This window comes from Chinchilla lanigera, unplaced genomic scaffold, assembly GCF_000276665.1.
Source record: "Chinchilla lanigera isolate Chin_1 unplaced genomic scaffold, ChiLan1.0 scaffold00083, whole genome shotgun sequence".
Taxonomy (NCBI): domain Eukaryota; kingdom Metazoa; phylum Chordata; class Mammalia; order Rodentia; family Chinchillidae; genus Chinchilla; species Chinchilla lanigera.
The window spans coordinates 7,703,400-7,717,483 of record NW_004955484.1 but is presented as its reverse complement, the minus strand read 5'-3'; the positions used below and the strand labels follow the sequence as shown (position 1 = coordinate 7,717,483).

General features: G+C 39.9%; 1 protein-coding gene and 1 pseudogene across 2 annotated transcripts in view; both read left to right on the top strand.

Moving 5' to 3' along the window:
• The window catches only part of Tango6 (transport and golgi organization 6 homolog), a 200,609-nt gene that overhangs the window by 57,319 nt on the left and 129,206 nt on the right, over window positions 1-14,084 (top strand). For both annotated transcript variants that reach the window (XM_005403579.2, XM_013503936.1), the window contains exon 12: window positions 292-426. In XM_005403579.2, the coding sequence (XP_005403636.1) occupies window positions 292-426 (135 nt within the window). The remainder of the gene's footprint in view (window positions 1-291; window positions 427-14,084) is intronic.
• LOC102025363 overlaps window positions 13,192-14,084 on the top strand; it is a 1,163-nt pseudogene continuing 270 nt past the window's right edge.

Here is a 14,084-nt window from a genome sequence, read left to right as displayed (position 1 = left end):
TTCTTTCCTTTTGAGCAGTTTCTTTCCCTTTCACAATATCTACTGTACATTTTGGATCTTATTTACTCTTTCAGTTTCTTACACCAGGGAGGCAATATGATGTTTACACATGCAAATCTGATTTAGTTCACTTTTAAGTATGGGCTCTAGTTGCATCACACATTGTTCTTGATGGTTCTTTCTATCATGCTATTGATGATAAAAATAATGTAGACATAAGAGGTGTGGAGAATGTTGAGTGTTCCCTTCCCCTTAACTCTTCACTGATTCTAATTTCCGTTTCTTTGGTAGGTAGTGGACTTTGTAGCAGCAACACTGCAGAGAGCATGTGCAAGCCTGGCCCATGAGGCGGAGAGCACCGTGGAGTCACAGACACTGAGCATGTCCATGGGGCTTGTGGCCGTCATGCTAGGAGGAGCAGTTCAGGTGCGTTGTAGACATGAACCAAACTTGAACGGAGGGAAAGAAGAGCAAAGTACCTGCTGCTTCCTTTCCAAACCCTTGTGAAAAATGAGAATGAATAGTGTACCTACGAGAACAAGGATGAACAAGTTAGATTGTTAATGAGAATTATTTCCAAAGTAGAAGCCAAGGAAAATGTACCACTTTCACTCTGTTCCCTGAGTAAACTTCACTGTCAGAAGGGCAGGGCCCTTTCCTACCTGGTATAAGTCCAATGTGGAAACATCTATCATGGTGTTTTGCATCTGAAGCCAATCCTAGAAATACTACATTCTCTAGCCCTTATTCTCCAAAACGCAGCCCTTGTTCTTGCTAATACAGTCAGTGGGGAATCCCCAGTAACCTGGTTGCTTAGGACTGCGTCTGTCTTCAATAGCTCCATTTTAGCACAAGATCCATTGTTCAGCCCATATCACATAAACGTGTTAAAATACTGCTTCCAGCCACTTTTTAATGCATATATCTTTTATATATTTAATTTATAATTCTTAAATTTTTTCATTCAAACATTATTTATTGCATACTGCCATAGGGCCTAGAAGTATAGAAATGACCAAAGCACACATGGTGTGTACCTTCATGACACAGTCCAGCAAGACAATCAAACACGAAATCACTGTTCAAAAAAAAATAAGAATTGAATGAGGTGCCTCCAAAGAGAAGTGAAGAGTACCAAGAGAACATAATCTCTAACCTAGGCTGAGAACGTCTCTAGTGCAGAAGTATGAATTTAAGCCAAGTCTCAAAGGATGAATAGGAGTTTGAATGTGTGTGTATGATACAGGTGGCAAAAAACTGCCAGTAAAAGAAACATCAGTTAGCAAAGTTCAGAAACAGGAAAGAGCTTGGTGTACTTGAGACTCCCATAGAAGGCTGGTACAGCTGAGTTGTAGCCATGGAGGGGAAGAGTAGTGCCAGCAAGGGGAAAGGATAGGCAGGGGCTGGATGGTTCACGTGGGTGTGACTGGTTAATTATATGCTATGTTAGGTTAGGATACTGCAAAAAAAAAAAAAAAAAAAAAAAAAAAAAAAAAAAAACCAGAACAGTCTTGATGCAGGTAATATAAAATCCAACTGAAAGCAGCCTTCTCATAGCTTTGAGTAGGGAATCCTCTGGAAGTAGTTTTGAGTTTGAGAATTCCAGTTTGATTTGATTGCTATACTAGAATTTGCCTCCTCTGGGCCAGTTGTTAATGTGAAGCCCATTTCTCGGTAGATTTACTCGGTACCCTAATTTTGCATTTCCCATATCATTTGAAAAAATTAGTTTTTGGCTCAGTTTCTAGAGCCATATTAGAGTTATCAAGTAGGGTTCACAGAGAAGTTTTCCTTAAGTTGTGTTGTTACAGCAGGCCTGATTAATTTTTGTTATTCTGATTGAATATTAATTTGAATAGTTTTTGTTTCTATAACCTGAGAATGGGCATTTTGTTTTGTTTTGCTTTAGTTTTTGAGACAGGGTCTCACTATATAGTTCAGGCTGTCTGTGAACTCATTAGGTAGCCCAGGCTGTCCTTGAACTCCCAGTGATACTCCTTCCTTCCTCAGCCTCCCAGGGGCTGCACCACCCAAGGGCTTCAGATGCACCACCGCGCCCAGCTTTTCTTTTTGTTTTGCTTCTTCTTATTTAACCCTTATTCAAGACCACATCACAGATGGAAAATAGATTATAGAAATGTACATTCGTCTTTCTAGAAGCCCACGGTTGGGAGCGTGCTGTGTACATTGGTTGTGTTCTAAAAGAGTCTCACCTGGCTGATGTAAATGTACAGCCCTTGCCTGTCCCTGCCCTCTTATGAGCTATCCTGACTCACTGACTGCATCCTGGATTCCTCTGACTTTGCAGTTTGTTAAGTGAACATACACACGTCACCTCTGAGGCTTTTGCCCTAGATATATTAATTTTTTTTTCCGTTTGAATCATATATTTGTAAGCGGCTTCTGCTGTAATGCTGAGTTTTGTCTTTGCATTAAGAAAAGTCATGAGTCTGAATTATGGTTTCATTTTACCATTATCAGGCTGTCTTTGCTTCAGAGTCTAGCACATCATTCTCTACACCTGATAGGAGTCATTGTTTTGGCTAATGAAACAAAATCTAACAGGCTCTAAGCTTTTTTCTCTTGTTTCTAATTTATGTAATTAAGATGATTATTAAAATATCGTGTCTGGGAAGAAAGTTAATTTGGAGAAAGTGCACGTTTAAGACTGCTAACAAGACAACTCTAATTCCAAACTCATTTTCTAAATTTCAGGGTTGGTCATCAGTAAAAAGTATTATGTTGGTAACTTCCCTGTCCCCTCAGGAAGCATTTTCTGTTGGTGTTGCAGAGGCTATGGTTCCTCTAAAGCTCTCCCACAAGAAGCTAAGGAGAGCATTCTAGACATTCTTTAGGAAAAACTAAAACCCTATTATTCCAGGGAGGCAGCACAGTCTACAAGTTAAAGCCTGGGTTCCTGATCTAATGGGAGGGTGTTTATTACTGGGAGACTGAAGGTGCATCTCTAAAGGACAGAGTCCTTAGGTTTATCCTATTCTATGCTGCTTAGGTCTCAGATGGTTTCCTTCTTAAACCCAGAAAGCACAGAGCTATAAGCTGTATCCTCAGTCTCCCCCCATCCCCCAAAATAACCTTTGTTTTGAGACAAGGTCTTACTAAATTGCCTAGTCTGGCCTTGAACTTACGATCCTTCTGCCTTAGCTCCAAGTAGCTCGGATTATAGGCATGTGTCACCACACCCAGCTTACTTTTAACAAAAAGCCATTGCTTAAACTCTTTATTAAAAAAGTTGCCCCGAAGCTGATTGTAGTGGTGCAGCTCTGTAATCCCTACTCTCTACGCTGGGGGAGAAGGATCACAAGTTCTAGGGCAGCATAGGCAATTTAGTGAGACCCTGTCAAAAAATAAAAAGGGCTCCAGATGTAGTTTAGCAGTAGAGTACTTACTTAGCGTACTTGAGGCCCTGGGTGCCATGCCCAGTACTGAACAACACTCTTAGATGTAGTTGACTTACATATCAGAATCACAGCAAATACTGGAGACCAGGATGAAAATAGTGATATGCAAGCTTGAGGTGTCTACCGACCAGGGAAAAAGAAGAGAGAGAACCACTGAAATCTTATATACAACAAGGCGAGTTGATTGACTCATTTCTATACTGGGATGCAATTCTTTCTCTGGACATTCTATAGAATAACTTGGACCACAATTTCAAGCTATAAATGGAACTTCAATCATTCTTAACTACTGTTTCGCCCCTTGAGCAGTCTATTTCACAGATGTTTTCCATTTCTCCCCCCCTCAAACTCCCTTACCTTTTTTTTTTTCAGTCCAGTGACTTGAACCCAGTGCCTTCACACTGAGCTACATCCCCAGCCCTTTTAAAATTTTTCTATTTCAAGACAGGGTCTTGACGAGTTGCCTGAGCTGGGCTCAAATTTGCAATCCTCCTGCCTTGTTCTCCCAGAGCTGAGATTATAGGCATGTACCACCATGCCCAGGTATTTCTGCCAGTTTTAATAAATAGTTTTGGATGGAGGGACAAATTGAAGGCAGAATAAAAGGAAGGAAGGAAGGAAATATGTATTTTTAAGTAAGGAGGCATTGATTTCTGTTTTCTTTTATTTATCAAAGGGGAGAAGTATCAAAAAGTTTAGAAACACTCCTCTCTCCAGTAGTAAGCAACCTTCAGGTCTGGGTCCACCCTTGTGTGTGTTGTTCGTGTTAGTCATGTGTCTTTAGGGGAAAAGGAGTTTCTTAGTGTTTTCACAGGCTTTGCTTGGTTGTCCTCTAGATAACCCAGACTTTTCTCAGACTTTCTCTAGCTGGCAAAAAAAAAAAACAAAAAACCAACTTAGAAATCAGGCTCCAACCCGCCATACTACCACCGACATCGGGCGCCTTGCCCCATAATCTGTATAGCAAAGGACAAAAAGGCCCGGCCCGGCCCTGCCCATCCTGCCAGCACCAGGCACCTCACCCCACTGCATGAACAGGAGAGGAGACGAGCACCCAAACTACCAAATCCTAGCCAGGTCTGTGCCTTCATTCTCAGAACAGGCTGACAGAGGTGACAGCCAGAAGACTGACCTGACTGAGGATGAGACCACTACTGTGGAGGAGGACTGAAGGGTTACCTTCTGCAGAGACTGGGTGAGAGACAGCCTTGCGAATAGGCTTACAGAGGGTGAAAGCTAGATGAGGATCTCCTGAGATTCCCTGAGAAGCTAAGGCTCAGACCAGGAAGATCATGGGACCTGTGTTCAGTGGCAGGAGGCCAGGTTTTATGGCTGTAGCCTTTAGAAGTGGTGGATCTGAAGGAGATGGCTGGAGCTCTTGTACTGCTGTCTACATCCAGCAGAAACTAGTGGTCTGATATACTATAGGTTAATATCTGGGTTGCCTAAGCATCTATGCCAAAATCATAGACTTCTTTGCCTTGGTTAGTGGTAATTCATGAGTGGTTCTTAGAGTTTGTCAGTATCCAGTTTATATTTGATGGTACTGTTTTTTGTTAACTTAGTCATTGCTTTTTTAATTTTTTTTAAAAAATTGTATTGCTGGGCATGGTGGCACACACCTATAGTACCAGCACTTAGGAGGCTGAGGCAGGAGGATTGTTGCCTGGGCTACAAAGTGAGCTCAAGGCCAGCCTGAACTGCATAGCAAGACCTTGTCTCAAATAGATTTTAAAAAAAAATTATTGATGCTATTGCTGCCACTGACTTTGCTATTATAGCCATGATGACATAGTTACTGCTGTCAGCTGGCTTTCTCTGCATGCTAATATCTGGATTTCTCGGGGGTTATAAACAATACTGTGGCCCATTCCCAAAGAATTGGGCACTGGGCCAAAGAAGCTACAAATCCCAAGACACACAAAAAAACAACTACAACCAAAATAAAAAGAAGAAAAACATGAGAAGATAAGGCAATGAAATGCCTCTGAAAATTTCCAACTCCCCCAAAACCAATCCAGGGGGAATGGAAGGGGAAAGAAACATGAGTTACACAGCAGAAATGTCTGAAATGTTATCAAGGGAGGTAACAGAATAGTTTATCTTGCATTTTCTTTTTTTGCGGCGGGGAGGGGTTTCCGGTACCGGGAATTGAACTCATGACCTTCCACATGCGAGGCAGGTGCTGTGCTGCTGAGCTAAATCCCCAGCCCCAACAAAATAGTTCAGTAAAGTACTTTGTGAACTCAAGGAAGATATAACTAAATAATAACCATAAAGAAATAAATGATCAGTGAGTAAAGAAAACACTAATAAAAATCATGTGGAGCTAAAGAAAGAGATGTAAAACATAATGTCCAATAAAGAAAAGAATGCAAATCCATAAAAAGTTACAAACAGAAATCCAGGAAGTTAAAAATACGAGTGAAAGTATGGGCAGCAGAAAGGACCAGTGTCGGAACACTATGTCAGATCTAAAAGCCAGGGCTGTGGTTAGTGATCAGCTAATGAGAGGTATTTTTAAAACAATTAGTAAACATGACAAATGCATCCAGAAGCTGTTAGATGACTTGCATTTAAGACTGATAGAGTTTGAGTAATTGGAATTGATGAAAAATCAGAAGACAGTACAAAGAGCATAAAAAACCTGTTTACAGAAGTAATAAGAGAACTTTACAGACAAAAAATAATGTACCATAGAGATAAGAGAGGCATATAGACCCTAAATAGCCATGATCAGAAAAAAGCTCCATGAACCAGGGCGTGGTGGCACATGCCTGTAATCCCAGCACTCGGGAGGCTGAGGCAGGAGGATTGTTGTGAGTTCTAGACCAGCCTGGACTACAAAGTGAGCTCAAGGCCAGCCTGAACTGCATAGTGAGACCCTGTCTCAAAAAGACAAAAAGAAAAAAAAAGCTCCACACTACATCATAATTAAAATTTCAGAAATCCAACATAAAAATAGAATCTTAAAAGCTGCCACAGAAAAGGAACACTCCTAAAGAAAAACCCATCAGAATTACCACAGACTTCTCAACGCAAACCTTGAAGGCAAGGAGAGATTGAAATGAAGTGTTTCAAGGTGTAAAAGAAAATGACTTTTAACACTGATATATCTTGCAAAATTGATGGAGAATTAAGATCATAGTGCAATGAAATTAGAAATCAATAGCAAAAGAAGCCATAGAAACTATGCAAACATATGGAAATTAAACAACACATGCTTGAATAATCAGTGGATCACAGAAAAAAGAAAGTAATAAGACAGGTCTAAAATTAAATGATAATGCCAGTAATATAGTAGAACTTATGGGATACAATGGATGTAGTTCTATGAGGGAAGTTTGTATCTGTGAATGCCCACATCAGAAAAACAAAATAAGCCTAAATAAATAACCTAATGATGCATCCCTGGAAAAAAAAATAAAAGAGCAACCCAAATCCAGAGTTTGTACAAGGAAGGAAATTATAAAGTTCAGAGCAGAAGGGCTGGGGATTTAGCTCAGTGGCACAGTGCCTGCCTGGCAAGCATGAGGTCCTGCATTCAATTCCTGGTACCTGCTGCCACCCCCCCCCAAAGAAAGATCAGACTAGAAATCAATAAAATGAAGACTAAAACACAGACACATAGCATCAATGAATCAAAATGCTGGTTCTTAGAAAAATAAACAAAATAGATAAACTCTTAGCCAGTCTTAAAAAGACAAAACAGAAAGACAGCACATAAATCAGCGCAATTAGAAATGAAAGGTGAAATCACAATGGACACCACTAAAATCCAGAAATTTATTAGTAACTACTTCACATATCTATATGCCAAAATAGCGGAGAACTCAGAAGAAATGGAAAGATTCTTAGGTACAGACAAACTACCAAAACTGAACCAAGAAGGCTTGAAAATCTTGAATATTCCAATAACAGACAATAATAAAAAAAAAAAAGCTAATAAAGAAAAGCCCAGGACCTGATGGATTTACAGCAGAATTCTACAATAACTTCACAAAAATCTAACACCAGCACTATTCAGACTGTTTAATGAAATTGAGAGGAAAGGAGTACTCCCAAAATCATTCTTGGAAACTAAAACCAAGGAAGGATCCAGCCAACAACAAAACTACAGGCCAGTCTCTCTAAAGAATATAGGTGCAAAAGTCCTCATCAACATACTGCCAAGCAGAACGCAGCAAATCATCAAAAAAGATCATACACCATAACCAAAAGGGCTTCATGCCAGGTATGCAAGGATGGTTCAACAAATGCAAATCAATAAATGTAATTCATCACATATACAGAAGCAAGGAGAAAAATCCCATGACCAGCTCAATAGATGCAGAAAAAGCCTTTGACAAAATCCAACATTCATTCATGATACAAACCTTGAAGAAAATAGGTATAGAAGGATCTTATCTCAGTCTGATAAAAGCCATTTATGACCAGCCTATTGGCAATATCATATTAAATGAAGAAAAACTGAAAGCTTTCCTCCTAAATTCAGGAAGAAGATAAGGATGTCCACTATCACCACTCCTATTCAACATAGTCCTTGAAACATTGCCAGATTAACCAGGCAAGAGAAAGAAATAAAAAGGAAACATAAAGGAAAGGACAATGTTAAAGTATCATTATTTGCAGATGACATGATCATATACCTACAAGACTCAAAAAATTTCATGAAAAGTCTCCTAGAATTAATAACCAAATTTAGCAGTATACTAGGATACAGAATAAACACACAAACATCAATATCATGAACTGCAAATGTGAACTGATAAAATTTTTAAAAATAGCGTTCCTATACACCAATAATGAACTCACTAGACCAGGCATGGTGGTGCATGCCTATAATCCCAGCACTTGGGAGTCTAAGGCAGGAGGATTGCCATGAGTTCAAGACCAGCCTGAACTACATAGTGAGATCCTGTCTCAAATAAATAAATAATGAACTCACTGAGGAAGAAATCAGGAAAACAGTACCATTCATAATAGCATCCAAAAAAATTATAAGTACCTAGGAATTAACCAGGGAAATGAAAGACCTTTACAGTGAAAATTATATCACTCTGAAAAAGAAGATGGAAAAGTATATCAGAAAATGGAAAGATATTCCATGTTCCTGAATAGGTAGAACTAATATAGTCAAAATAGCTATATTTCCAAACAATACATAGATTTAACTCAATCCGTCAGAAAGCCAACATCATTCCTCACAGATCTAGAAAAACAATCCAGCAAGATAGGCAGGCTGTTCTGGTGTCATGGCACCTAAGTGCCCCTGACACATCTTCGTTAGCATCCCGGCTGGCCACCCCGCTTTCTTCTGTTACCTTTACTTGCTGCGATCTGTGCAGAAGGACCTTGGGAGGCCCTCAAGCCACAAAATGGAGGCAGTGACCTTTGAGATGTGATAGTGCCCTTCACCAGAGTGGGTTTTGGTGAACCCATCCAAAAAGAAGCTCTACAGAGATGTAATGAGGGAAACCTTTAGGAACATGGTGGCTATAGGAAGAAACTGGGTGAACCAGCAAATTAAAGAAGAGTATAAAAATTTTTGGAGAAATCTAAGAAGTGAAAACGTAGAAAAATTCTATGAATACAAAGATTGAGCTGAACATGAAGAAATATTTCTTGGGACTTCAGATCCTACTGTGAACATGAAAAAACCTGGTTTCAATCCAGCTGAAAGCCTTAATTGTAGAAGGCCCCTGGTTGATCATTTATTGCTAAATGTCCCCATCATAACTCACACAGGACTGAAACCATATGAGTATGAGAGATTAGAAGAGAAACTGCATAAATGTAATAAACATGGGAAAACTTGCAATGAATTCCGGTTCTTTCAAAAGCATGAAAATATAAACTCTGGAGAGAAACCATATGAACATAAGCAATGTGGGAAAACCTACTGTGATTCCTCATGCTGGAGAGAAGCCCCTTGTGTGTAAAAGTATGACTGCCTTCAGAACACCCAGTTATGTTCAGATTCATGAAAGAAATCATAGTGGAGTGAATCCCTATGTGTACAAACAATGGAAAAGCTTTGATTTCTTTCCACTATTTTCAAATACATGAAAAAACACATACCAGAGAGAAGTCCTATGTATGTAAGGAATGTGGGAAAGCATTTTCCCATAGTAATTCTTTCTGCAAACATAAAATAATTCACACTGGAGAGAAACCCTATGTATGTGAACAATGTGGGAAAGCATTTATCACATGTAGTTATTTTCAAAAACATGAAAGGATACACACTGGGGAGAAACCCAATGTATGTAAGCAGTGTGGGAAAGCCTTCAGTATGCACAGTAATTGTCAAATCCATGAAAGAATTCACACTGGGGAAAAACCCTATGTATGTAAGCAGTGTGAGAAAGCTTTCAGCAGACACTATGAATGAAAGAAATCACACTGGGGAGAAACCCTATATATGTAAACAATGTGGAAAAGCCTTCAGTACACACAGTAATTGTCAAAAACATGAAAAAAGGCATACTGGAGAAAAACTATATTTGTAAGCAATGTGGAAAAGCATTCAGTATACACAGTCATTGTCAAAAACATGAGCAAAATCAGACCCATGAGAAAACCTATAAATGTAAGCAGTGTGAGAAAGCTTTCTGTTCTTTTTTTTTTTTTTAAATAAAAGGAAGAAAACATTAACAGACAGACAACCTTTTACAAAATAGCAACAGTATAGACAATACAGAGTTACAAACAAAGTGGTAGGAAATTAACAATGCTTGTTGTATTACAGTTTTCTGTTCTAAGTGTTTATTATGTGAACATAAAAAAAACTCACATTGCAGAGAAACCCTATGTATGTAAGCAATGTGGGAAAGCCTTTGGCAGACACTGTGATTGTCAAATACATGAAAGAAGTCACACTGGAGAGAAACCTTACATGTGTAAGTAATGTGGGAAAGCCTTCAGCAGACAATGTACTTGCCAAATACATGAAAGAATTCACACTGAGGAGAAACCTTATATATGTAAGCAGTGTGGAAAAGCTTTCAGCAGACATAATGATTGTCAAATACATAAGAGAACTCACACTGGGGAGAAACCTTATGTATGTACACAATGTGGGAAAGCATTTGCTGATAACAGTTCATTTTATAGACAAAAGAACTCATACTGAGGAGAAACCCTATGCATGTAAGCAGTGCGGAAAAGCACTCAGTACATGCAGTGATTGTCAGATTCATGAAAAACGTCACAAAGGGGAAAAACCATACATATGTAAGCAATGTGGGAAAGCATTCAGTACAAACAAGTATTGTCAAATACATGAAAGAAGTCACACTGGGGAGAAATCCTATGTAAGCAGGCCTATTTTGAAAATCCTGTAAAATTTCCTCCTGTAGTAGAGACCTATAGAAATAATATGAAGTGTTTGTTGTTAATTATATTAAGAATGTAATTTTACTCACTTTTTCTTTCATATTAGAGCCATTATATGAGCAAAATTTTATGTGTTTTAACCTTCAAAATGTTACTTTTCATATTTATATTTTCATAACTTTCAATTTGGTGGTAATTTTTCCATCAGTTGTACCAAAAAAAACCATACTGCTATGAGTGCCCTTGGCTACAGACCAGTAGGAACACAATGTTTTTAAAAATGTATCAAGAATTATAGTATTCTATCAGTCCAAAAAATATAAATGATAGTGTGAATTGTCAGCAACAATATTTTCAAAGGAATTGTTGTCAGCAATGGAGTTCTTTTGAGGAGAATGGTTGCTATTGCATGTTATGAAGCACATGCCTTTCTTTAATTCCCTGATGTTGTGAGTGCCATTCTGTGGTAATCATTATTGTTGTTACCTAAAAACCTGAGCTAATAGCGTGAAGAAAAGCCTAACTCATGAGAGGTATCAGTTCAGTAAACAGAGGAAATTTACAAATTTGATTCAGATTTTTTTTTTACTTGTTTTAGATATAAATTTATGCAATGCTCTTTTTTCATTATCTGTAAGGACTGCTCTGTGATGATTGAGATATGTGACATCCTTTCAGTCACATAGACTTGACCAAGTTATGAACATAAAGCCAACTCTGGGCTCCCTGAAAAAAATAATCCAGACATCCATATAGAACCAGAAGAGGCCCAGAATAACAAAAGCACTTCTGGGTAGCTGTAGTAAACCAGGAGACATCACAATCCCAGACTTGAAATTATATTACAGAGCTACAGTGATTAAAGAACAGCATAGCCAGGCTTGGTGGCTCACGCTTGTAATCCCAACACTTTGGGAAGCTGAGGCAGGAGGATCGTTGTGAGTTCAAGACCAGCCTGGGCTACAAAGTGAGCTCAAGGCCAGCCTGAACTGCATAGCGAGACCCTGTCTCAAAAAGACAGAAAAAAAATAAATGAATAAAAATTTTTAAAAAAATAGATAGTCCTGGCAGAAGAGCAGATATGTGGATCAATGGAACAGAACAGTGGAGGCACAAACAACTCTGGACACATTCAACTATTTGATCTTTGCCAAAGGGACCAAAAACATACACTGGTAGAAAAATAGCCTTTTTCATAAATGATGCTGAAAAAATTGGATGTCCACATGCAGAAGATTAAGTCTAGACCCATATATTTCACCATGTACTCTTTTTTTTGGTCTTTTTTGAGAAAGGGTCTTGCTATGCAGTTCAGGCTGGCCTTAAGCTCACTTTGTAGCCGAGGCTGGTCTCGTACTCACAACAATCCTCCTGTCTCAGCCTCCTGAGTGCTGAGATTACAAATGTGCACCACCACACCCAGCCACCATGTACTCTTAAAATGGATGAAAGATCCAGATGTTAAAACAGAAACACTTAATCTGCTGGAAGATAAATAGGTAAAACTCTTGAAGATATGGGCGTAGGCAAGGACTTTCTGAGTAAAACTCCAGTGACATAAGAAATAATACAGAAAATCAACAAATGAAATCTATGTTCGTTACTTTTCTCAGTGCTGGGACAAAATGCCCAACACCAGCCAGGGAAATAGCTCAGCGGCACAAGCGCCTGCCTGGCAAGCATAAGGTCCTGAGTCTGATTCCCAGCACCAAAAAAAAAAGAAGAAGAAGAAGTCAGAAAATACTCAACACCCACAAATTAAAGGAGGGAAGGTTTATAAGGCTCATAGTTTGTAGAGGTTTCAGTCTATAGTCGGCTGGTTCCCAGAGGGGCATCACAGAGGAAAAGCAATCCATAGCAGAGCAGGCTGGAGGCAGTAAGCAGTCATGCAAATCTCGCTTTCCCTCTTATCCCAACTCGGACCACAAGCCTCTTGGTGATGCCACCCGCACCCAGGGTGGGGCTTCCATTATCTATACCCAGATCTGTGCTAAACCAATTTAGTTATCAGCATGCTCTTAATCCCATTATCACACACCCTAATCGAGCATCGCACACCCCTGATGCAGCTACCTCCCACCTATGAGGGCAGGAGACATTTGGGGGACATTTAGAAACAAGCTATAACAGGATCATATCAAATTTAGAAGCTTCTGCACATCAAAGGAAACAACCAACAGAGTAAAGAGACAGCCTACTGAATGGGAAAAAATTTTACCAGCTATTCCTCAGACAGAGGACAGACATCTAGAAAATAGAACTCAAGAGCTGACTGCCTGGCTTATGCCAGTCTCCTGAGTCCCTGGGTGGTGCATGTTTACCCCCTCCTCAGCTCCAGCCTGACCACCCAGAAGACCCACTACTCAGGATGATCCTTGAGTCCCACCAGGAAATGACAGCCTGTTGCCTCGAGCCAGCAGACCTGAGGATTAGCATGGTAGCTGTAGCTGAGGAGAATGGCGATGTGGTGGCCAGCCCTGCCCAGAAGGCCTGGGCTAGACAGGATGAGCCCAGCATGCTGCCCCTCCTTGCTGCTGAGCCCTGGGCAACTGATCCACATCCAGAGGAACCAGGCTGTGGTGCTGCTCAGACGCTCCTGCAATGTCCCTGTGTGCTTTGGAGACAGCTAGAAGAAGCATGTCGATGGAGAGTTTAGGAAACTATTTCATAAAGCTCATGGGGTTTGTTGCAGAAGAAAGAAAACATTGCAGTTAATCCTTCCCCACACCAACTCTTCACATGGACCCAAACGTGTGACATAAGAGATGTGAAAGTTGTCACCCTGAGACAGAATCCTCATCGTGCACCCAGTCAAGCTCATAAACTCTGTTTTGGCATTCAGATATCTGTTCCACCCCGACCCAGTTTGGAAAACATCTGTAAAGAGCTGTCAACAGATATAGGTGATTTTGTTCATCCTGGCCACAGGGATTTATCTGTGTGAGCCAAACAAGGTGTCCTCTTGAACACTGTTGTGTTTTGTTTTGTTTTGTTTTGTTTTGTTTTGTTGAGACAGGGTCTAGCTACTCAATTCAGGCTGGCCTTGAACTCACAGTGATCCTCCTGCATGAGCCTCCCAAGTGCTGAGCACATCACTGTTCTTACCGTCCTGGCCCATCAAGCCAAGTGATATAAGGATAGAGGATGGGAACAATTCACTGATATGGTCCAATCAGAATTTGAAGGGCCTTATCTTCTTGCTCTGGGGCTCTTTTGTGCAAAAGAAGGTCAGTGCCTTCAACAGGAAGTGGCACTGTGTCCTGAACACTACTTATCCCTCTCCACTGTCAGGATTTGGCTGTAGACATTTTTCTTTTTTTTTTTTTT